Below are 26328 nucleotides of genomic sequence, written 5' to 3' on the forward strand. Positions count from 1 at the left end.
TTACTATACGACACATTGACTTTTATCGTGACTTCTTTGCCAAACAAACTCCTGCATTTATTACTTGATATAGTTTGTTGAAAGGGGCGTGGCCATGTTGAGAGGGGTGTAAAACTGCAGGTAAAGAACACCCTACCCTGGATTTTAAGTACGAAACACACAAAGGGTTCTAGACAAACTGGAATCTGGGTAGGTAAGGAATCTAACACAAAAATCCAGTCCAACTTGATATGCTAATCAGTGAGTAGAAAACCGGATTTATCTCACTGTCACTACTAGAATAGCATTTTGTTAGAGGCAAGAGAGTCGGAGTGGATACACAACATCAATTCAGTGACCTGTAGCATTTCGCTTCTTCTTTTGCTCGTTAAGTAGGCTACCGCTTTTTCATTCATTCATAAAGATTTATTGTTGGATATAAATTATGTCTCGAGTTCTCTCGGGAATTATACCAGACGAGGCAGTCTTTGCAGACTTCAGAAGACAAGCCTTGTCAACGGACAACTGGTACAGCAAATATGACAAGAACGGGATGGAGGTCTGGGTCGAGGTGGCCCCTGTAACATCCCCTCAAGGAAACAAAAACGTCCCAAAAGTTCACAAGATAAAAGTAAGGAAATCTTGGTTTGACTCAACTGTCAATTTGATACACTGTAATGTAAAACTAACAGTATGAAGTCATGGCCATGGATCAGTCGAGTTGACAACATTTTTATTTTTAATTTCAGTCAATTTAAACTTTAAATTATAAATAATAATAGGGGCATGCTGTATTCCATCACGAATATCATAGTCTGAATAGACATTGCATTATAAGGAAAATATTTTCCTCTCTTTTCTCTCCTTTCCAATGTATCTCAATCTCTAGCCTTTTGACATTTCCATGTCCCTTGGAGACAGCATGACAGTTTTTCTGTTTTCCACCACAACCCTTTTGTTTTTGTGGCAACATTATCACAAGAGCATCTAGGGCGTGTTTCCAACTTTCCATTATCATTGGTTTATCTGGTGTCATATTTTATTACAGTGAGTACGCAACAGATAAGAGCAGATCTAGAGACAGATCTAATTCATGTATTATTTTACTCCAATAATCAATTTACTTTTGCTGTTTGTATTTCAGTGCAGAATGACCATAAAAGATGTGTCGGCCGCCACAATGTACGACGTCCTTCATGATGGACAGTATCGCAGGAAGTGGGACCCCACCATGTTGGAGAGCTTTGACATTGCCCGTCTCTCACCTAATGCCGATATGGGTTACTACTCATGTGAGTTCCTCTTATCTGCTAGAGATACATGTGCTGTTCCACATTCCTCTCTGTTGTTTTATCTCTTCTCTCAGTGCAAGAACTTGACGGGTCAACTTTACTAATGATTCACTTTAAACCACAGGTTCAAACAAGACATGACCACAGGTGAAAATGTGAAATAAATCTGGTACAAAGTCTCGTATTAAGATTCACTTCACTTTCCCCTTGCTTTAAGGAATCCCTTCCTCCATGGTACCCCTTCACCGAATCTTCAGGAGTTCAGACAAGGCATGAGTGACCTGTTTTTCAGAGTGTATTTAGTCAACACAAGAGTCCAGTTGCTGCCTCTGAATCTTTGGTTACCCTGACATTGAAAGGGGGGGTGTTGTAAATGAGAAAAGTTGTTTTAAATTTGTTGTCCTGTTTTTTTCAGGGCTGTGTCCGAAGCCACTGAAGAACAGAGATGTGGTGACGCTGCGTTCGTGGCAGGTGACGGACGACGAGTATGTGATCATTAACTGCTCAGTCAAACACCCAGTATGTACGCCATGCACCTCCACCTCCTCTGTCTGTAGACTTTGGCTCTTAGCAACCATCCAGTCTGCAGTTACTAAGAGTTACAGAATGTGATATCAGTGTACATATACGAGGACAATTAGCTGACGTTGAGCCATAGGAATGGTAGAGCCGAGACTCATTGCAATAAAAACATCATTTATTATTATTCATCCACATTTAAACCACCTCATCATGTATAAAGTGTTTCTCACTCAATATTTGCCTGTAACAGTATGGACGCAGCATATGACAGGGTTGTTACATGAATGTGTTTCTTGTCATTCACATGGCTTCAGAGTATGCAAGTGATAACGTCTCAGTTGATTTGGTTGATTTCTTCACAGAAATATCCTCCCAAAAAGGACCTTGTGAGAGCCATCTCCCTCCTGACTGGCTACCTAGTGAAGGCCATAGGACCCAATAGCTGCTCCTTTACCTACCTCTCACAGGCTGACCCCAAAGGTGAGATCCACCTCCGACTGACCTGTTTCAAATCCTATGCTTCAGTTGTCTTTTCTTTGCTGAAAGATATTTGATACAGAGTATGTTACACTACAGGTACCAAGAGTTGCAGTGATTATGGATTATTTGGTTCATTCTGTATTTCAGGTTCTCTTCCAAAGTGGGTGGTGAACAAAGCGTCTCAGGTTCTGGCTCCCAGGGTACGTGAATGACCTCAGACAACATTGATTTGACCTCAGACAACATTGTTATTAATCTCCCTTCGGCTAACATCTTTAGCTTCTTTGCGTTTGACGACAGAGTTATAACTGGTTTTTAATTGAGCTCCAGTCAGCCAATACCTGAATGTGTGTTAGAGCTACAGTGATAATTCTTGTCTTTGAACTAGGTAGTAAAAGTGTGCGAATCGACGCACAGCGAGTGTGGGATTCAAGTCTCCTTAAATGACAATAGTAACCATAGAAACCCACTGGAAGGTCCTGCTCAGCTTTTTGACAATGTAGTCTCTCAGGCAGAGCAACTGACGTTCAGTGGCCCTGTAGAACTCGTTTTCCTGGTTTCGTAGCACGTGCAGCATTAAACTATTTAGGGCAAGGTGTATCTTTGTGTGTGAAACCAAGATTGTGTGTGTGGCTCATAGCTGTGATTGAATGTAAACTTTGATCTACTGATTAATGATCAACAGCTGGCTGCTCTTCAAAAGCCTGTTTGAATAGCACCCCACTTACGTGCATTGTAATATCATTACATTATATAAGTTAGTAAAACACAAATGATAGCCCTTCTTACATCAGCTGATATATCAAAGTGCTGTACAGAAACCCAGCCTAAAATCCCAAACAGCAAGCAATGCAGGTGTAGAAGCACGGTGGCTAGGAAAACCCCCCTAGAAAGGCCAAAACCTAGGAAGAAACCTAGAGAGGAAGCAGGCTATGAGGGGTGGTCAGTCCTCTTCTGGCTGTGCCGGGTGGAGATTATAACAGAACATGGCCAAGATGTTTAAATGTTCAGCGTGGTCAAATGACCAGCATGATCAAATAATAATAATCACAGTAGTTGTCGAGGGTGCAACAAGTCAGCCGATCATTGAGAGTATCTCTACCGCTCCTGCTGTCTCTAGAGAGTTGAAAACAGCAGGTCTGGGACAGGTAGCACGTCCGGTGAACAGGTCAGGGTTCCATAGCCGCAGGCAGAACAGTTGAAACTGGAGCAGCAGCACGGCCAAGTGTACTGGGGACAGCAAGGAGTCATCATGCCAGGTAGTCCTGAGGCATGGTCCTAGGGCTCAGAGAGAAAGAGAGAATTAGAGAGAGCATACTTAAATTCACACAGGACACCGGATAAGACAGGAGAAATACTACAGACATAACAGACTGACCCTAGCCCCCCGACACATAAACTACTGCAGCATAAATACTGGCTGAGACAGGAGGGGTCAGGAGACACTGTGGCCCCATCCGATGATACCCCCGGACAGGGCCAAAAAGGCAGGATATAACCCCACCCACTTTGCCAAAGCACAGCCCTAGAGGGATAACTTCAACCACCAACTTACCATCCTGAGACAAGGCCGAGTATAGCCCACAAAGATCTCCGCCACGGCACAAGCCAAGGGTTGAAGTTGAAAGTATTCACATTCCTTGTTACAGCCTGAATTCAAAATGGCTTTTTTTCACACATTTACACACAATAACCCATAATGCCAAAGTGAAAACGTGTTTCAGAAATTTTTGCAAATTTATTGAAAATGAAACACATAAATATCTAATTTACATAAATATTCACACCCTTGAGTTAATACTTTGTAGAAGCACATTTGGCAGCGATTACAGCTCTGCAACTTCCGGCGCCGACTGAGATGGCCGCCTCGCTTCGCGTTCCTAGGAAACTATGCAGTTTTTTGTTTTTTTACGTGTTATTTCTTACATTAGTACCCCAGGTCATCTTAGGTTTCATTACATACAGTCGAGAAGAACTACTGAATATAAGATCAGCGCCAACTCACCATCAGTACGACCAAGAATATGTTTTCCGCGACGCGGATCCGGTGTTCTGCCTTACAAACAGGACAACGGAATGGATCGCATGCAGCGACCCAAGGAAACGACTCCGAAAAAGAGGGAAACGAGGCGGTGTTCTGGTCAGACTCCGAAAAAGGGCACATCGCGCACCACTCCCCAGCATTCTTCTTGCCAATGTCCAGTCTCTTGACAACAAGGTTGACGAAATCCGAGCAAGGGTAGCATTCCAGAGGGACATCAGAGACTGCAACGTTCTCTGCTTCACAGAAACATGGCTTACTGGGAAGACGCTATCCGATGCGGTGCAGCCAACGGGTTTCTCCACGCATCGCGCCGACAGAAACAAACATCTTTCTGGTAAGAAGAGTGGCGGGGGCGTATGCCTCATGACTAACGAGACATGGTGTGATGAAGGAAACATACAGGAACTCAAATCCTTCTGTTCACCTGATTTAGAATTCCTCACAATCAAATGTAGACCGCATTATCTTCCAAGAGAATTCTCCTCGATTATAATCACAGCCGTATATATCCCACCCCAAGCAGACACATCGATTGCTCTGAACGAACTTTATTTAACTCTTTGCAAACTGGAAACCATTTATCCGGAGGCTGCATTCATTGTAGCTGGGGATTTTAACAAAGCTAATCTGAAAACAAGACTCCCTAAATTTTACCAGCATATCGATTGCGCAACCAGGGGTGGTAAAACCTTGGATCATTGTTACTCTAACTTCCGCGACGCATATAAGGCCCTGCCCCGCCCCCCTTTCGGAAAAGCTGACCACGACTCCATTTTGCTGATCCCTGCCTACAGGCAGAAACTAAAACAAGAGGCTCCCACGCTGAGGTCTGTCCAACGCTGGTCAGACCAAGCTGACTCCACACTCCAAGACTGCTTCCATCACGTGGACTGGGACATGTTTCGTATTGGTCAGATGGAAATATTGACGAATACGCTGATTCGGTGTGCGAGTTCATTAGAACGTGCGTCGAAGATGTCGTTCCCATAGCAACGATAAAAACATTCCCAAACCAGAAACCGTGGATTGATGGCAGCATTCGCGTGAAACTGAAAGCGCGAACCACTGCTTTTAATCAGGGCAAGGTGTCTGGTAATATGTCCGAATATAAACAATGCAGCTATTCCCTCCGCAAGGCTATTAAACAAGCTAAGCGTCAGTACAGAGACAAAGTGGAATCTCAATTCAATGGCTCAGACACAAGAGGCATGTGGCAGGGTCTACAGTCAATCACGGACTACAAGAAGAAACCCAGCCCAGTCACGGACCAGGATGTCTTGCTCCCAGGCAGACTAAATAACTTTTTTACCCGCTTTGAGGACAATACAGTGCCACTGACACGGCCTGCAACGAAAACATGCGGTCTCTCCTTCACTGCAGCCGAGGTGAGTAAGACATTTAAACGTGTTAACCCTCGCAAGGCTGCAGGCCCAGACGGCATCCCCAGCCGCGCCCTCAGAGCATGCGCAGACCAGCTGGCCGGTGTGTTTACGGACATATTCAATCAATCCCTATACCAGTCTGCTGTTCCCACATGCTTCAAGAGGGCCACCATTGTTCCTGTTCCCAAGAAAGCTAAGGTAACTGAGCTAAACGACTACTGCCCGTAGCACTCACTTCCGTCATCATGAAGTGCTTTGAGAGACTAGTCAAGGACCATATCACCTCCACCCTACCTGACACCCTAGACCCACTCCAATTTGCTTACCGCCCAAATAGGTCCACAGACGATGCAATCTCAACCACACTGCACACTGCCCTAACCCACCTGGACAAGAGGAATACCTATGTGAGAATGCTGTTCATCGACTACAGCTCGGCATTCAATACCATAGTACCCTCCAAGCTCGTCATCAAGCTCGAGACCCTGGGTCTCGACCCCGCCCTGTGCAACTGGGTACTGGACTTCCTGACGGGCCGCCCCAGGTGGTGAGGGTAGGCAACAACATCTCCTCCCGCTGATCCTCAACACGGGGGCCCCACAAGGGTGCGTTCTGAGCCCTCTCCTGTACTCCCTGTTCACCCACGACTGCGTGGCCATGCACGCCTCAACTCAATCATCAAGTTTTGCGGACGACACAACAGTGGTAGGCTTGATTACCAACAACGACGAGACGGCCTACAGGGAGGAGGTGAGGGCCCTCGGAGTGTGGTGTCAGGAAAATAACCTCACACTCAACGTCAACAAAACTAAGGAGATGATTGTGGACTTCAGGAAACAGCAGAGGGAACACCCCCTATCCACATCGATGGATCAGTAGTGGAGAGGGTAGCAAGTTTTAAGTTCCTCGGCATACACATCACAGACAAACTGAATTGGTCCACTCACACTGACAGCGTCGTGAAGAAGGCGCAGCAGCGCCTCTTCAACCTCAGGAGGCTGAAGAAATTCGGCTTGTCACCAAAAGCACTCACAAACTTCTACAGATGCACAATCGAGAGCATCCTGGCGGGCTGTATCACCGCCTGGTACGGCAACTGCTCCGCCCTCAACCGTAAGGCTCTCCAGAGGGTAGTGAGGTCTGCACAACGCATCACCGGGGCAAACTACCTGCCCTCCAGGACACCTACACCACCCGATGTTACAGGAAGGCCATAAAGATCATCAAGGACATCAACCACCCGAACCACTGCCTGTTCACCCCGCTATCATCCAGAAGGCGAGGTCAGTACAGGTGCATCAAAGCTGGGACCGAGAGACTGAAAAACAGCTTCTATCTCAAGGCCATCAGACTGTTAAACAGCCACCACTAACATTGAGTGGCTGCTGCCAACACACTGTCATTGACACTGACCCAACTCCAGCCACTTTAATAATGGGAATTGATGGGAAATGATGTAAATATATCACTAGCCACTTTAAACAATGCTACCTTATATAATGTTACTTACCCTACATTATTCATCTCATATGCATATGTATATACTGTACTCTAGATCATCGACTGCATCCTTATGTCACTAGCCACTTTAACTATGCCACTTTGTTTACTTTGTCTACATACTCATCTCATATGTATATACTGTACTCGATACCATCTACTGTATGCTGCTCTGTACCATCACTCATTCATATATCCCTTATGTACATATTCCTTATCCCCTTACACTGTGTATAAGACAGTAGTTTTGGAATTGTTAGTTAGATTACTTGTTGGTTATCACTGCATTGTCGGAACTAGAAGCACAAGCATTTCGCTACACTCGCATTAACATCTGCTAACCATGTGTATGTGACAAATACAATTTGATTTGATTTGATTTGATTTGTCTTTCTGGGTAAGTCTCTAAGAACTTTCCACACCTGGATTAAGCAACATTTGCCCATTTTATTATTTTCATAATACTTCAAGCTCTGTCAAATTGGAACCAAATTGAACCAGGTTTTACTCTAGGATTTAGCCTGTGCTTAGCTCCATTCCGTTTCTCATTTTTCCTGAAAAACTCCCCAGTTCTTAACAATTACACGCATACCCATAACATGAGGCAGCCACCACTATGCTTGAAAATATGGAGAGTGGTACTCAGTATGGTGTTCTATTGGATTTGCCCCAAACATAACACTTTGTATTCAGGACAAAATTGAATTGCTTTGCCACATTTCTGTCAGTATTACATGCTGAGCACACTGCCTGCGTCACGTGCGCGAGTGTTGCAAAATAAATGTACACATGTTATTCAATCATTGCACCCACACTGCTTGCGTGCCTCAGCGAGCGTCTGCGTGGCAAGGCGCTAAAATAGAAATAGGTTCTATTTGTGACGCTCAACATGTTACAAGTCTGGCCTCTCCCATCTCCCCATTGGTTTTTAAGAGCATATACCACGTGCCATCTCCTCATTGGTTTTAAGGAACATATACACGTGGGAGATTGAAAGATGAACTGACGACCACACTCCAGTCGGTTGTAGTAATGCACCATAGAGTTGGTTGCCAACAGCCATATAAAGTCCAAATAAGTAAAAAAGAAGCCTGAGGACGGAGGATAGATGCACGAGAAAGGAATTCGGTTTACCGTTTTATCTGTGGATTAACTGTCGGAGTAGAGGACTTTGTGCATTTCAGGTAAAATAACAACCCAATGTTTAAATCCCACGACAAATTAGTTAGCAACAGAAAGCTAGCTAGCTAATTGCCATAAATGTTTAATGCTTTTCAACCTGTCCCCAAATTAATATAATTGATTCAGAGTTTGTTTTGATATTTCAACCTGCGTGGCCTGATTGTGTCTGGTGTAGGAGTACAAAATCAACATGCACGCGATGGCGCACTTAGGCGCACGCTCGCCTTCGGTTTGGTTAGCATGTTACTTTAGTGCCTTGATGCAAACAGGATGCATATTTTGTAAGATTTTTATTATGTACAGGCTTCCTTCTATTTACTCTGTCAATCAGGTTAGAATTGTGGAGTAAATACAATGCTGTTGATCCATCCTCAGTTTTCTCCTATCACGGCCAAGTCACCATTGGTGAAGTAAAGTCCCTGAGCGGTTTCCCTCCTCTCCGGCAACTGCGTTAAGAAGGACGCATGTATCTTAGTAGTGACTGGGTGTATTTATACATCTTTAAAAGTGTAATTAATAACTCCACCATGCTCAAAGGGATATTCAGTGTCTGCTTTTTTTTTATCCATCTGCCAATAGGTTCCCTTCTTTGCGAGGCATTGGAAAACCTCCCTAGTCTTTGTGGTTGAATCTGTTTGAAATTCACTGCTGGACTGAGGGACCTTACAGATAATTGTGTGTGTGTGTGGGGGGGGTACAGAGATGAGGTAGTCATTCAAAAATCATATTAAACACTATTATTGCACACAGAGTCCATGCAACTTATTCAGTGGTGGAAAAAGTACTTGAGTAAAATTAAAGATACATTTAATAGAAAATGACTCAAGTAAAAATCACCCAGTAAAATACTTTGTGAGTAAAAGTCTAAAGGTATATGGTTTTCAATATACTTAAGTATCAAAAGTAAATGTAATTACGAAAATCTAATTTGAAATTACTTACAGTTGAAGTCGGAAGTTTTCATAAACCTTAGCCAAATACATTTAAACTCAGTTTTTCACAATTCCTGACATTTAATCCCAGTAAATATTCCCTGTCTTAGGTCAGTTAGGATCACCACTTTATTTTAAGAATGTGAAATGTCAGAATAATAGTAGAGAGAATGATTTATTTCAGCTTTTATTTCTTTCATCATATACACTCTATTAGTATTTGGTAGCATTGCCTTTAAATTGCTTAACTTGGGTCAAACATTTTGGGTAGCCTTCCACAGGCTTCCCACATTAAGTTGGGTGAATTCTGGCCCATTCCTCCTGACAGAGCTGGTGTAACTAAGTCAGGTTTGTAGGTCTCCTTGCTCGCGCACGCTTTTTCAGTTCTGCCCACAAAGTTTCGAATACCTTGACTTTGTTGTCCTTAAGCCATTTTGCCACAACTTTGGAAGTATGCTTGGGGTCATTGTCCATTTGGAGGACCCATTTGCGACCAAGCTTTAACTTCATGACTGATGTCTTGAGATGTTGCTTCAATATATCCACATAATTGTACTTCCTCATGATGCCATCTATTTTGTGAAGTGCACCAGTCCCTCCTACAGCAAAGCACCCCCACAACATGATGCTGCCACCCCCGTGCTTCACAGTTGGGATGGTGTTCTTGCAAGCCTCCCCCTTTTTCCTCCAAACATAACAATGGTCAAGTTCTATTTTTGTTTCATCAGACCAGAGGACATCTCTCCAAAAAGTACGATATTTGTCCCCATGTGCAGTTGCAAACCGTAGTCTGGCTTTTTTATGCCGGTTTTGGAGCAGTGGCTTCTTCCTTGCTGAGCGGCCTTTCAGGTTATGTTAATATAGGACTCGTTTTTACTGTGGATATAGATACTTTTGTACCTGTTTCCTCCAGCATCTTCACAAGGTCCTTTGCTGTTGTTCTGGGATTGATTTGCACTTTTCGCACCAAAGTACGTTCATCTTTAGGAGACAGAACGTGTCTCCTTCCTGAGCGGTATGACAGCTGCGTGGTCCCATGGTGTTTATATTTGTGTAAAATTGTTTGTACAGATGAACGTGGTACCTTCAGGCATTTGGAAATTGCTCCCAAGGATGAAGGTCTTGGCTGATTTCCTTTGATTTTCCCATGATGTCAAGCAAAGAGGCACTGAGTTTGAAGGTAGACCTTGATATACATCCACAGGTACACCTCCAATTGACTCAAATGATGTCAATTAGCCTATCAGAAGCTTCTAAAGCCATGACATCATTTTCTGAAAAGTTCTAAGCGGTTTAAAGGCACAGTCAACTTAGTGTATGTTAACTTCTGACCCACTGGAATTGTGATAAAGTGAATTATAAGTGAAATAATCTGTCTGTAAACAATTGTTGGAAAAATTACTTGTTTCATGCACAAAGTAGATGTTCTAACAGACTTACCAAAACTATAGTGTGTTAACAAGGAATTTGTGGAGTGGTTGAAAAACTGGTTTTAAGCAAACCAGACTGCACAGTTTCTTGTTTTTTAAATTTGACTTACGGATAGCCAGTGGCACACTCCAACACATTTAGACATACTTTACAAAGGAAGCCTTTGTGTTTAGTGAGTCCACCAGATCAGAGGCAGTAGAGATGACCAGGGATGTTCTCTTGATCAGTGTGTGAATTGGACCATTTTCGTGTCCTGCTAAGCATTCAAAATGTAACAAGTACTTTTGACTGTCAGGGAAAATGTATACAGTCAAAAGTACATGATTTTCTTTAGGAATGTAATGAATTCAAAGTAACAGTTGTCAAAAAATATAAATAGGAAAGCAGAAATATCCCCCCCCCCCCAAAAGAAAAAATACTTAAGTAGTACTTTAAAGTGTTTTTACTTAAGTACTTTACACCACTGAACTATTTATGTGACTTTACACCTGAACTTATTTAGGCTTACCATAACAAAAGGGTTGAATACTTGACTCAAGACATTTCAGCTTTTCAGTTGTAAAAAAACAAATCTAAAAACATAATTCCACTTTGGCTTTATGTGGTATTGTGTGTAGGCTAGTGACAAACACATCTACATGTAATCAATTTTAAATTCAGGCTGTAGCATAACAAAATGTGAAAAAGTCCAGGGGTGTGAATACTTTCTGAAGGCTCTGAGAATACAAAACAGTAAGAACACCGGCTCTTTCCAGGTGAATCCAGGTGAAAGCTATTATCCCTTATTGACGTCACTTGTAAAATCCACTTCAATCAGTGTAGATGAAGGGGAGGAGACAGGTTAGAGAAGGATTTTTAAGCCTTGAGAAAATTGAGACATTGATTGTGTGTTAGTGTGTGTGTGTGCCATTCAGAGGGTGAATGGGCAAGACAAAAGATTTAAGTGCCTTTGAACGGGCAATGGTAGTAGGTGCCAAGAACTGCAACGCTGCTGGAAATTTTCACACTCAACATTTTCCTGTGTGTATCAAGAATGGTCGCACCACACAAAGGACATCCAGCCCATTTGACACAACTGTGGGAAGCATTGGAGTCAACATGGGGGGTGCGCAACTCAATATTAGGAAGGTGTTCTTAATGTTTTGTACACTCACTATACACGTATATGCCTCTGGGCAGAACTGTATAAAAGTGCAGTAAGTGAGGGGGAAAAACTAGGCTGGGGCTCAGCTCTAGGTCTTTGACACCCTCCTCTCTCCCTGCAGGTGCTGAAGTGTGTTCACAAGGCTGGCCAGAGCTACCCCGACTGGAAGAAGCAGAACTCTCCGGATCAGAAGCCCTGGTTGTACCCAGAGCAGAGCATCCTGCCCATAATGGACCCATCTGAGCTGACCATCCAGCGGGCGGACTCTCTGGAGAACGTTGACGAGAGCACACAGCTTGACATTCAGGAGGGCGAGGATAGCAGCTGAGCACATCTGTCAGAGGGGATGAAACCTAGCCAAGAGAGGATATATGGACACGCTCACAGACTTAAAGACTGAAGTCTTTGACCTCTCCATGGCACTTGATCCCAATTTTTAAAGTCTCCGATCTACCCCCAATTAATTTAGAATTGATCCTGTTTTGACCTTATAAACCACCATTTGTGTCTTTATGGGTGATCAAGAGAATGAGCTGTTTACATCTGTTTGGCCATATGAAGCGGAAACGTCATACCAATGAGTGGCAATTCTGGTTCATCCACTCCGCTTGAACTGAACTGATAATTATGTGCCAACTCCGCCGACAGTGCACTGGCAGAAGAAGTGTTAGATACTAGGACCTGGTTGTTGTTGATTGTGATATGCAGCTACTTTTAGAAACATTAGCAGCATCAGGTTTATTATCAATTTCATATGTTTGGAATAATTCAGAACAAAGTTGAAGAATAGACAGGATTGGCTGTTTGAGTTTGATATCCTGAGTATAAATGAAAGTCAATAGAGGTGTATTTGTATGTTCTGTTTAAAAAATAAAAAAAACATTTTATGGGAAACTTATTTATTGAGCTACATTGTATAGACTACTATTCTCCTGATCAACGTGCACGTGGTAGCCAAGAGTATGGGTCAACCTCCACATGGATAGACAGAGTGTCTATCCATGTGGGTTCTCATATCAATATTTATTGAAATGTTGTGCAATCTGGGAGGGAGTCAATGGAGTTAATTCCATTGCTAGTTATGTACACTTGGGGGTTATGTATGCCTTGGTCTTACTGTAGGCACTGAATAAATGATCCAATGGTGACTTCATTCAATGGAAATCTTTTCCGTAATATCACACTTAGCATTTTATCAAATGTACAGAGTGAGTTATTAATTTATTAACTGAATTGTACGATAGATAGATATTTTTTGTGTTATTACCTGAAGGATTGGAATTGCCGTCATAGATCTTACCCCTTTAAACTGTATTTATTGTCATAAAGTTACTTTCAAATAATGTCATGACAGAGCAAGCAAGGATCTCGAAGTTAGCCTTGCAAACTGAGCTGTCAAACTTGACGTTGAAGACAAATGATTGGAACTTTTTGTTATAATAAATCTCAGATACGATTCACGTGTATGTGCGTAATTACTTTGATTTGCTTTGTCAGTCAGGATGTCTTTATGGTGAGTCAGTCAACACAAACTCAAAGTGGAACAATTAGTTATTCTACTGTCGTGTCACTGGAGCAATATAAGAAGGCCTGTTTATGGTGTTGGTATTATCAGGGCAGCTGCATGTGTAACATGGTCTGATTGGCCTACATGTTGAGTCAGCTTCTGTAGCCATGTAGTAATGATGCTTTCATTGAAGAAAGCATATAAAAGCATATCAAATTAGGTTACTGGGAAGCTTGAGAAGCTTGATTTATTTAGTTTTCTACAAGAACATGATCTGTGAAGTGGGTCAGGACATATAGAGTATCCTGACTCCATTTGTACGGGCATTAATGGACATGACAGTGATTTAGAGTCACTATCCCATCTATTTCAGACATGTTAAAACAGATTTGGAACTCATTCTGTGCTGACAATTTATTAGTGAGGGACCATGAACTGTGGCACAGAACACAAAATGTGATTTTGTTTCATGTATTGAGCTTCATACAAGGCAATTGGTGTCACCATAGTTGAATGAGGAATGTTGGCACCTTAAAAGTCGACAGGTTATGTGAAATATCGTTTAAGGTAGTTAATAACACTAACAGTTAGTAGTCTGAAACAGTGCCTGCATCTTATATAACCTCTAAACATTTCATACATATTTTACACAGAATAAAGGCATTATCAGGTCCTTAGTGCATTATATTTCAATTGTTTTTATTGTTTTTTAAAAGTAGACAAAGACAGAACATAATCTACAGTAACAGAACGTAAATAAACAACAGGTTACACTGACAGTATCCTATGCAGCAGCCGTTGGACAATAAAAAAATAAAAAATAATATATAAGTACATGGATGTAAATATAAATTATAAAGGATATGGGGGGATTGCAGAGGCTACATTAAGTTCTCAGCTCAGAGTTTATACTCAAAGTAGTTGCAAAAAGGCTGCCAGACCTTATAAAACTTTTGAGAGGGTAGAATATTTTAGTGTCTCAAGTTAAAGATGGGCCATAACATCCCTAACCCAGAGAGATACTCCGCCAATCCAGTGTAAGATTGACCATAACATCCCTAACCCAGTGTAAGAGGGACCATAACATCCCTAACCCAGAGAGAAACTCCGCCAACCCAGTTTAAGATTGACCATAACATCCCTAACCCAGTGTAAGATTGACCATAACATCCCTAACCCAGTGTAAGAGGGGCCATAACATCACTAACCCAGAGAGATACTCCGCCAACCCAGTTTAAGATTGACCATAACATCCCTAACCCAGTGTAAGAGGGACCATAACATCCCTAACCCAGTTTAAGAGGGACCATAACATCCCTAACCCAGTGTAAGAGGGACCATAACATCCCTAACCCAGTTTAAGAGGGACCATAACATCCCTAACCCAGTGTAAGAGGCGGTGTATCTGACTTCCACTCAAAAAGAAGAAGTGGGTGTGCCAGAAGGGACGAGAAGACTATGGCCTCTGCTTGGGTGTGACAGAAAGTAAGCCCTTCGGGTCCTACCCCGAAAAGAGCGACAGAGAGATCTGGGGCAATTTCCTTATTGCATATACAGTATATGAGAAAGTCTGAAAGATAAAGAGATAGAATGGAACTAGCGTCAGCATGACCAGTGCATATGATACACAGTGCCTGATGGCATCTAGAGCAGGTAGGGTCTATATCGGGATACAATCTGGCAAGTCTACTCCTGCAAAAGTGTAGGTGATGAAATACTTTAAACTGTAGTAACCCATGTCTGATGCAGATAGAGGATGAGTGTATCCTGTCAATTGCAGAATGCCAGGTGATATCGGAGATCTCGCTTCCAAACTCTTCCTCCCAAGAATGCTTTACGTGGTCAAGAGTGGGGCGTGCCATACTCTGAATAATGTCAAACAGCATTGAAATATGTCTCTTTACATAGGGATCCAGGCTCAAACATTCTTCAAGACAGCTAGTGGGTGGGAGAGATGGGAAAGAGGGTAAGATTTTTTTGTAAAGTTGCGAATCTGCAGGTACCTAAAGAAGTGTCTGGGGTATACTGTGCTCTCTAACTAGATGTTCAAAGGGGATAAATAATCTGTCATGGAAAAGGTATTTTATACTCTCAATCCTTTCTGAAACAATAGCTGGAAGGCTGTGTCTATGAGAGAAGGCATGAAGAGTGTGTTGGAAATAAAAGGCATGGATGAGATAGCTTGTCTATGTCCAAAGTGGATCCTAAGCATATCCCGAGCATATCCTGTCCAAAGTGGATCCTAACTATATCCTGAGTGAACTTTTCACAATAAGGTTGTTTGAGTGATATTGTTTACTCAATGGTAAGAGGACAGAGACAAAGGAAACTGGGGAGGATGTTTTCCATAAGGGACCACACCGGTCCTTCCCCTTCTAAGAATGTAGAGACCCAAAAGGTTATCTTGTGAATATTGGCAGTGCAGTAGTAATGGAGGAACTTGGGTAGGGCAAGACCCAATTTCTTTCTGTCCTTTTCTGTCTTTCCCAAAACGCTTTACACAACTGTGCAATCTTATTATTCCAAAAGTAGATCACAGGAGGTTGGTGGCACCTTCATTGTGGAGGACGGGCTCGTTGTAATGGCAGGAGCGGAATCAGTGGAATGGTATCAAATACATAAACCACATGGCTTCCATGTGTTTGATGCCATTCCATTCGCTCCTTTCCAACTATTATTATGAGCCGTCCTCCCCTCAGCAGCCTTCACTGAAGTAGATACAGCATACAGTACAGTGCATTCGGAAAGTACTTAGACCCCTTGACTTTTTCCACATTTTCTTAAGTTACAGCCTTATTCTAAAATTGATTAAATTACATTTTCCCTCATCAATCTACACACAATACGCCATAACGACAAAGCGAAAACAGGTTTTGAGAAATGTTTACAAATTAAAATAAATAAAAAGTACATTATTTACATTAGTATTCAGACCCTTTGCTATGGGACTCGAAATTGAGCTCAGGTGCATCCTGTTTCCATTGATCATACTTGATATGTTTCTAGAACTTGATTGGAGTCCTCCTGTGGTCAATTCAATTGATTGGACATGATTTGGAAAGGCACACACCTCTCTATAAAACGTCCCACAATTGCAAGTGCATGTCAGAGCAAAAACCAAGCCATGAGGTCGAAGGAATTGTCCGCAGAGCTACGAGACAGGATTGTGTTGAGACACAGATCTGGGGAAGGGTAACAAAAACAAAAAAAATATGCAGCTTTGAAAGTCCCCAAGAACTCAGTGGCCTCCATCATTCTTAAATGGAAAAAGTTTGGAACCACCAACTCTTCCAAGAGCTGGCCGCCCAGCCAAACTGAGCAATCGGGGGAGAAAGGCCTTGGTCAGGGAGGTAACCAGGAACCTGATGGTCATTCTGACAGAGCTCCAGAGTTACTCTGCGGAGATGGGAAAACCTTCCAGAAGGACAACCATGTCTGCAGCACTCCACCAATCAGGCCTTTATGGTAGAGTGGCGAGACGGAAGCCACTCCTCAGTAACAGGAACACGACTGCCCGCTTGGAGTTTGCCAAAAGGCATTTAAAGGATTCTCAGACCATGGGAAACAAGATTCTCTGTTCTGATGAAAGCAAGATTGCCAAGCGTCACGCCTGGAGGAAACCTGCATCATGTTTATCAGCGGCAGGGACTGGGAGACTAGTCAAGATCGAGGGAAAGATGAACAGAGAAAAGTACAGAGAGATCCTTGATGAAAACCTGCTCCAGAGCACTCAGGACCTCAGACTGGGGCAAATGTTCACCTTCCAACAGGATAATAACCCTAAGCACAGAGCAAAGACAATGCAGGAGTGGCTTCGGGACAAGTCTCTGAATGCCCTTGAGTCACCCAAGGGAAGAAGACTCAATGCTGTAATCGCTACCAAAGGTGCTTCAACAAAGTACTGAGTAAGGGGTCTGAATACTTATACCAATGTGATATTTAAATTTTTGCTTTGTCATTATGGGGTGTTGTGTGTAGATTTATGATGGGAAAAAACTATTTAATTCATTTTAGCATAAGGCTGTAACGTAGCAAAATGTGGAAAAAGTCAAGGGGTCTGAATACTTTCCGAATGTGCCGTATGTCTAATCAGTTCTTGAAAAAAGTAATTTGCTATAAAGATGTGAATAGTTTGAAACAGATACAAGAATCTTGGCACGATGACAATCTTGACCGAATTGACTCTAACAGCGAGTGATATGGGGAGTGTCGACCAGCGATTGAGGTCCTGCATAGCCTTCGCCAAAGCTGTTTTGAAATGAAAATGTAACAGGTCTTTGAATTTCCAAGTCCCACAGACCCCTAAATAATTATTGGAAGCTACAGTGAAAGCATATGAATTCAAAGATAGATCTATTGCTTGCTCATTGATCGGAAATTGATTTTGTAACCTGAAACATTGGCTAAATCTAGAAGTTACAGGTCAGTTACCAGTCAAAAGTTTGGACACACCTACTAATTCAAGGGACTTTTCTTTATTTCTACTATTTTCTACATTGTAGAATAATAGTGAATACGTCAAAACTATGAATTAAGACATGAGATCATGTAGTAGCCAAAAAAGTGTTAAACAAATCAAAACATATTTTATATTTGAGATTCCTCAAAGCAGCCAGCTTTTTGCCTTGATGACAGCTTTGCACACCCTTTGCATTCTCTCAACATTCAGCGTTTCCCATTGGGTGCACATACTTGTCTCTGGTAGCCGGTTGACCTCAAGGAAAAAATCAATTTGGGCCGATATGTGTGTTAAATTCTTCATCTGAGATGATACGTGGATTGAGTCACCAAGTGCATTGTGGGAAAACGTTATCAGGAAAACACAATACCATTACCACTGAGCTGTGGTCAGAGATGGCAATACCCTCATAATCAGTGGACTTTAGTATTAGGAGCAACTTGTTGTCTAGGAGGAAAATATCAATTCTGGAACACGTCCGATGGACTTTGGAAGAAAAAAAAAATATTGTTAAGATGTAGGATTACTTTTATCTCCAGGTGTCTGTTACACCATATGCCTGGTTAAACGAATGAATACCATCTGCTGATTTAGAAAGGGAACCTGTTACCGCTTTATAGAGGTCTAATGTGGGGTGCAGGACACAGTTAAAATCCCGTGCTAGTAAATCAAATCAAATTTTATTAGTCACATGTGCCGAATACAACAGGTACAACCTTACAGTGAAATGTTTACATACAAGCCCCTAACCAACAATGCAGTTTAAAAAATACGAATGAGAATTAGAAATAAAAGTAACAAGTGGTTAAAGAGCAGCAGTAAAATAACAATAGCGAGACTATATACAGGGGTACCGGTACAGAGTCAATGTGCGGGGGCACCGGTTAGTCGAGGAAATTGAGGTAATATGTACAGTCGAAGTCGGAAGTTTACATACACTTAGGTTGGAGTCATTAAAATTAGTATTTTTCAACCACTCCACAAGTTTCTTGTTAACAAACTATAGTTTTGGCAAGTCGGTGAGGACATGTACTTTGTGCATGACACAAGTAATTTTTCCAACAATTGTTTACAGACAGATTATTTCACTTATAATTCACTTTATCACAATTCCAGTGGGTCAGAAGTTTACATACACTAAGTTGACTGTGCCTTTAACCAGCTTGGAAAATTCCAGAAAATGATGTCATGGCATTAGAAACTTCTGATGGGCTAATTGACATCATTTGATTCAATTGGAGGTGTACCTGTGGATGTATTTCAAGGTCTACCTTCAAACTCAGTGCCTCTTCGTTTAACATCATGGTTAAATCAAAAGAAATGAGCCAAGACATCAGAAAAAAAATTGTAGACCTCCACAAGTCTGGTTCAGCCTTGGGAGCAATTTCCAAACACCTGAAGGTACCACGTTCATCTGTACAAACAATAGTACGCAAGTATAAACACCATGGGACCACGCAGCTCAGGAAGGAGACGTGTTCTGTCTCCTAGAGATGAATGTACTTTGATGCGAAAAGTGCAAATCAATCCCAGAACAACAGCAAAGGACCTTGTGAAGATACTGGAGGAAACAGGTACAAAAGTATCTATATCCACAGTTAAACGGGGAGTGCAGCATCATGTTGTCGGGGTGCTTGGCTGCAGGAGGAACTGGTGCACTTCACAAAATAGATGGCTTCATGAGGGAGGAAAATTATGTAGATATATTGAAGCAACATCTCAAGACATCAGTCAGGAAGTTAAAACTTGGTCGCAAATGGGTCTTCCAAATGCACAATGACCCCAAGCATACTTCAAAAGTTGTGGCAAAATGGTTTAAGGACAACAAAGTCAAGGTATTGGAGTGCCCATCACAAAGCCCTGACCTCAATCCTAAAGAAAATTTGTGGGCAGAACTGAAAAAGCGTGTGTGAGCAAGGAGGCCTACAAAACTGATTCAGTTACACCAACTCTGTCAGGAGGAATGGGCCAAAATTCACCCAACTAATTGTGGGAAGCTTGATGAAGGCTACCCATAAAGTGGTGATCCTAACTGATCTAAGACAGGGAATTTCTACTAGGATTAATCAAATTAAATCAAATTAATTTATATAGCCCTTCTTACATCAGCTAATATCTCAAAGTGCTGTACAGAAACCCAGCCTAAAACCCCAAACAGCAAGCAATGCAGGTGTAGAAGCACGCTGGCTAGGTAAACTCCCTAAAAAGGCCAAAACCTAGGAAGAAACCTAGAGAGGAACCAGGCTATGAGGGGTGGCCAGTCCTCTTCTGGCTGTGCCGGGTGGAGATTATAACAGAACATGGCCAAGATGTTCAAATGTTCATAAATGACTAGCATGGTCAAATAATAATAATCACAGTAGTTGTCGAGGGTGCAGCACGTCAGCACCTCAGGAGTAAATGTCAGTTGGTTTTTCATAGTCGATCGTTAAGAGTATCTCTACCACTCCTGCTGTCTCTAGAGAGTTGAAAACAGCAGGTCTGGGACAGGTAGCACGTCCGGTGAACAGGTCAGGGTTCCATAGCTGCAGGCAGAACAGTTGAAACTGGAGCAGCAGCACGGCCAGGTGGACTGGGGACAGCAAGGAGTCATCATGCCAGGTAGTCCTGAGGCATGGTCCTAGGGCTCAGGTCCTCAGAGATAGAGAAAGAAAGAGAGAAAGAGAGAATTATAGAGAGCATACTTAAATTCGCACAGAACACCGGATAAGACAGGAGAAATACTCCAGATATAACAGACTGACCCTAGCCCCCCGACACATAAACTACTTCAGCATAAATTCTGGAGGCTGAGACAGGAGGGGTCAGGAGACACTATGGCCCCATTCGATGATAACCCCAGACAGGGCCAAACAGGCAGGATATAACCCCACCCACTTTGCCAAAGCACATTCCCCACACCACTGGTGGGATATCTTCAATCACCAACTTACCATCCTGAGACAAGGCCTTTTTTGTCCATTCCGGGTTGGAGTGATCCGGTCGCATCCGCGCTTCGGTCTGCAGGTTGTATAACTTTTTCATTACATTTCATTATAGTACAACGGTCTGATTTGTCTAATCTTAGCAATTTCTTCTTAGCTAGCTACATAGTCGTCGTTGTATCAAAGATAATTGCGTAATTATCGTATTTCGTCGTCTCCTATCTGCCCAACACGTTCACCGTCTACCGTAGCACTGTAGTAACTATCACACTCAACTGAACGACTTGATTAGTGTAGTGTTAGCTAGCTACATAGCTAGCTACATAGTTGTCTTTGCTGTCTTCGTATCCAAGATAATTGTGTAGCTTAGAGTGTGGAGTCTTAGAGTGATAATTGCGTTATTATCGTTTTTCGTCGCCCTCCTATCTGCCTAGCAGCTAGCCAGCTAGCATACGTTCACCGGCTACCGTAGCACTGTAGTAACTATCACACTCAACTGAACGACTTGATTAGTGTAGTATTAGATAGCTACATAGTTGTCTTTGCTGTCTTCGTATCCAAGATAATTGTGTAGTTTAGAGTGTGTAGTCTTAGAGTGATTATCTTAATTCACCGAGGTTAGCTAGCCAGCTATTTTGTCGTCCTTAACGTAGGAGATACTCCTAGCTAGCCAATAGCCAGCCAACGTCTACTGAATAGAACTTTCGCATTCCGGTCGCATTCCGCCGCTCCACAGGTAGTATCACTTTTTCATTTCATTTCATTACAGTCCCAACGGTGTGATTTGTTTGATCGTAGCTAGCTACATAGCTAGCTACATAGCCGTCTTTGTTTCAAAGATAATTGTGTAGTCTAGAGCGATTTTCTAGGTTAGCTAGCCAGCTATTGTCGTTCTCCTAACGCAACGTAACGTAACCAACACTGCTAGCTAGCCAGCTAGCTCCCGAAAAGCAACATTGTAGAAACTTCACACTCAACGGTACGACTTGATTAGGGTAGTGTCAACAACGCAGCTAGCCTACCCCAGCAGTACTCTATCATTTTAATCATTTTAGTCAATTAGATTCTTGCTACGTAAGCTTAACTTTCTGAACATTCGAGACGTGTAGTCCACTTGTCATTCAATCTCCTCTGCATTAGCGTAGCCTCTTCTCTAGCCTGTCAACTATGTGTCTGTCTATCCCTGTTCTCTCCTCTCTGCACAGACCATACAAACGCTCCACACCGCATGGCCGCAGCCACCTAATCTGGTGGTCCCAGCGCGCACACGACCCACGTGGAGTTCCAGGTCTCCGGTAGCCTCTGGAACTGCCGATCTGCGGCCAACAAGGCAGAGTTCATTTCAGCCTATGCCTCCCTCCAGTCCCTCGACTTCTTGGCTCTGACGGAAACATGGATCACCACAGACAACACCGCTACTCCTACTGCTCTCTCTTCGTCCGCCCACGTGCTCTCGCACACCCCGAGAGCTTCTGGTCAGCGGGGTGGTGGCACCGGGATCCTCATCTCTCCCAAGTGGTCATTCTCTCTTTCTCCCCTTACCCATCTGTCTATCGCCTCCTTTGAATTCCATGCTGTCACAGTTACCAGCCCTTTCAAGCTTAACATCCTTATCATTTATCGCCCTCCAGGTTCCCTCGGAGAGTTCATCAATGAGCTTGATGCCTTGATAAGCTCCTTTCCTGAGGACGGCTCACCTCTCACAGTTCTGGGCGACTTTAACCTCCCCACGTCTACCTTTGACTCATTCCTCTCTGCCTCCTTCTTTCCACTCCTCTCCTCTTTTGACCTCACCCTCTCACCTTCCCCCCCTACTCACAAGGCAGGTAATACGCTCGACCTCATCTTTACTAGATGCTGTTCCTCCACTAACCTCATTGCAACTCCCCTCCAAGTCTCCGACCACTACCTTGTATCCTTTTCCCTCTCGCTCTCATCCAACACTTCCCACACTGCCCCTACTCGGATGGTATCGCGCCGTCCCAACCTTCACTCTCTCTCCCCCGCTACTCTCTCCTCTTCCATCCTATCATCTCTTCCCTCTGCTCAAACCTTCTCCAACCTATCTCCTGATTCTGCCTCCTCAACCCTCCTCTCCTCCCTTTCTGCATCCTTTGACTCTCTATGTCCCCTATCCTCCAGGCCGGCTCGGTCCTCCCCTCCCGCTCCGTGGCTCGACGACTCATTGCGAGCTCACAGAACAGGGCTCCGGGCAGCCGAGCGGAAATGGAGGAAAACTCCGCCTCCCTGCGGACCTGGCATCCTTTCACTCCCTCCTCTCTACATTTTCCTCCTCTGTCTCTGCTGCTAAAGCCACTTTCTACCACTCTAAATTCCAAGCATCTGCCTCTAACCCTAGGAAGCTCTTTGCCACCTTCTCCTCCCTCTTGAATCCTCCTCCCCCTCCCCCCCTCCTCCCTCTCTGCAGATGACTTCGTCAACCATTTTGAAAAGAAGGTCGACGACATCCGATCCTCGTTTGCTAAGTAAACGACACCGCTGGTTCTGCTCACACTGCCCTACCCTGTGCTCTGACCTCTTTCTCCCCTCTCTCTCCAGATGACATCTTGCGTCTTGTGACGGCCGGCCGCCCAACAACCTGCCCGCTTGACCCTATCCCCTCCTCTCTTCTCCAGACCATCTCCGGTGACCTTCTCCCTTACCTCACCTCGCTCATCAACTCATCCCTGACCGCTGGCTACGTCCCTCCCGTCTTCAAGAGAGCGAGAGTTGCACCCCTTCTGAAAAAACCTACACTCGATCCCTCCGATGTCAACAACTACAGACCAGTATCCCTTCTTTCTTTTCTCTCCAAAACTCTTGAACGTGCCGTCCTTGGCCAGCTCTCCCGCTATCTCTCTCAGAATGACCTTCTTGATCCAAATCAGTCAGGTTTCAAGACTAGTCATTCAACTGAGACTGCTCTTCTCTGTATCACGGAGGCGCTCCGCACTGCTAAAGCTAACTCTCTCTCCTCTGCTCTCATCCTTCTAGACCTATCGGCTGCCTTCGATACTGTGAACCATCAGATCCTCCTCTCCACCCTCTCCGAGTTGGGCATCTCCGGCGCGGCCCACGCTTGGATTGCGTCCTACCTGACAGGTCGCTCCTACCAGGTGGCGTGGCGAGAATCCGTCTCCTCACCACGTGCTCTCACCACTGGTGTCCCCAGGGCTCTGTTCTAGGCCCTCTCCTATTCTCGCTATACACCAAGTCACTTGGCTCTGTCATAACCTCACATGGTCTCTCCTATCATTGCTATGCAGACGACACACAATTAATCTTCTCCTTTCCCCCTTCTGACGACCAGGTGGCGAATCGCATCTCTGCATGTCTGGCAGACATATCAGTGTGGATGACGGATCATCACCTCAAGCTGAACCTCGGCAAGACGGAGCTGCTCTTCCTCCCGGGGAAGGACTGCCCGTTCCATGATCTCGCCATCACGGTTGACAACTCCATTGTGTCCTCGTCCCAGAGCGCTAAGAACCTTGGCGTGATCCTGGACAACACCCTGTCGTTCTCAAATAACATCAAGGCGGTGGCCCGTTCCTGTAGGTTCATGCTCTACAACATCCGCAGAGTACGACCCTGCCTCACACAGGAAGCGGCGCAGGTCCTAATCCAGGCACTTGTCATCTCCCGTCTGGATTACTGCAACTCGCTGTTGGCTGGGCTCCCTGCCTGTGCCATTAAACCCCTACAACTCAACCAGAACGCCGCAGCCCGTCTGGTGTTCAACCTTCCCAAGTTCTCTCACGTCACCCCGCTCCTCCGCTCTCTCCACTGGCTTCCAGTTGAAGCTCGCATCCGCTACAAGACCATGGTGCTTGCCTACGGAGCTGTGAGGGGAACGGCACCTCAGTACCTCCAGGCTCTGATCAGGCCCTACACCCAAACAAGGGCACTGCGTTCATCCACCTCTGGCCTGCTCGCCTCCCTACCACTGAGGAAGTACAGTTCCCGCTCAGCCCAGTCAAAACTGTTCGCTGCTCTGGCCCCGCAATGGTGGAACAAACTCCCTCACGACGCCAGGACAGCGGAGTCAATCACCACCTTCCGGAGACACCTGAAACCCCACCTCTTTAAGGAATACCTAGGATAGGATAAAGTAATCCTTCTCCCCCTCCCCCCTTAAAAGACCTAGATGCACTATTGTAAAGTGGCTGTTCCACTGGATGTCATAAGGTGAAAGCACCAATTTGTAAGTCGCTCTGGATAAGAGCGTCTGCTAAATGACTTAAATGTAAATGTAATGTGAGTATAGCCCACAAAGATCTCCGCCACAGCACAATCCAAGGGGGGGTCGCCAACCCAGACAGGAAGATCACGTCAGTGACTCAACCCACTCAAATGACGCACCCCTCCTAGGGATGGCATGGCAGAGATTAAATGTCAGGCTAAGGTGTATGTAAACTTCCGACTTCAACTGTACATGTAGGTAGAGTTATTCAAGTGACAATGCATAGAGAATAACAGAGAGTAGCAGCTATGTGAAAGAGGGTGGGGGGGGGGGCAATGCAAATAGTCTGGGTAGCCATTTGATTAGATGTTCAGGAATCTTATGGCTTGGCGGTAGAAGCTGTTTAGAAGCCTCTTGGACCTAGACTTGGCGCTCCATTACCACTTGTCTCCTGAGGGGGAATAGGCTTGTCGTTCACTCTTCACGACTGTCTTGGTGTGCTTGGACCATGTTAGTTTGTTGGTGATGTGGACACCAAGGAACTTGAAGCTCTCAACCTGCTCCACTACAGCCCCATCGATGAGAATGGGGGCATGCTCAGTCCTCATTTTCCTGTTGTCCACAATCATCTCCTTTGTCTTGATCATGTTGAGGGAGAGGTTGTTGTCCTGGCACCACACGGCCAGGTCTCTGACTTCCTCCCTATAGGCTGTCTCGTCGTTGTCGGTGATCAGGCCTACCACTGTTGTGTCATCGGCAAACTTAATGATGGTGTTGGAGTCGTGCCTGGCAGTGCAGTCATGAGGGAACAGGGAGTACAGGAGGGGACTGAGCACGCACTTCTGAGGGGCCCCCGTGTTGAGGATCAGCGTAGCAGATGTATTGTTACCTACCCTTACCGCCTGGGGGCGGCCCGTCAGGAAGTCCAGGATCCAGTTGCAGAGGGAGGTGTTTAGTCCCAGGGTACTTAGCTTATTGATGAGCTTTGACGGCAGTATGGTGTTGAACGCTGAGCTGTAGTCAATAAATAGCATTCTCACATAGGTGTTCCTTTAGTCCAGGTGGGAAAGGGCAGTGTGGAGTGCAATAAAGATTGCGTCATCTGTGGATCTGTTAGGGCGGTATGCAAATTGGAGTGGGTCTAGGGTTTCTGGGATAATGGTATTGATGTGAGCCATGACCAGCCTTTCAAAAGCACTTCATGGCTACAGACGTGAGTGCTACGGGTCGGTAGTCATTTAGGCAGGTTACCTTAGTGTTCTTGGGCACAGGGACTATGGTGGTCTGCTTAAAACATGTTGATATTACAAACTTGGACAGGGAGAAGTTGAAAATGTCAGTGAAGACACTTGCCAGTTGGTCTGCAC

At 44.2% G+C, this 26328-nt stretch overlaps 1 protein-coding gene across 1 annotated transcript; it reads left to right on the plus strand.

The window, feature by feature from the left end:
• The first annotated feature begins 128 nt into the window (after nucleotides 1-128).
• On the plus strand, nucleotides 129-13344 carry stard14 (START domain containing 14). The gene is made up of 6 exons (XM_029661983.2): nucleotides 129-610; nucleotides 1124-1271; nucleotides 1687-1790; nucleotides 2156-2273; nucleotides 2421-2473; nucleotides 12010-13344. The coding sequence occupies exons 1-6, from the start codon at nucleotides 425-427 to the stop codon at nucleotides 12214-12216; spliced, it is 816 nt and encodes a 271-aa protein (XP_029517843.1). The 5' UTR covers nucleotides 129-424; the 3' UTR covers nucleotides 12217-13344.
• The last annotated feature ends 12984 nt before the right edge of the window (nucleotides 13345-26328 follow it).

This window comes from Oncorhynchus nerka, linkage group LG6 (genome assembly GCF_034236695.1).
Source record: "Oncorhynchus nerka isolate Pitt River linkage group LG6, Oner_Uvic_2.0, whole genome shotgun sequence".
Lineage (NCBI taxonomy): Eukaryota > Metazoa > Chordata > Actinopteri > Salmoniformes > Salmonidae > Oncorhynchus > Oncorhynchus nerka.

Coding starts and splice junctions, on each gene's coding strand:
- stard14 (XM_029661983.2), top strand. CDS start 425: ATGTCTCGAGTTCTCTCGGGAATTATACCAGACGAGGCAGTCTTTGCA. Junction 611..1,123: donor CAAAAGTTCACAAGATAAAA/GTAAGGAAATCT, acceptor TTTGTATTTCAG/TGCAGAATGACCATAAAAGA. Junction 2,474..12,009: donor CTCAGGTTCTGGCTCCCAGG/GTACGTGAATGA, acceptor CTCTCCCTGCAG/GTGCTGAAGTGTGTTCACAA.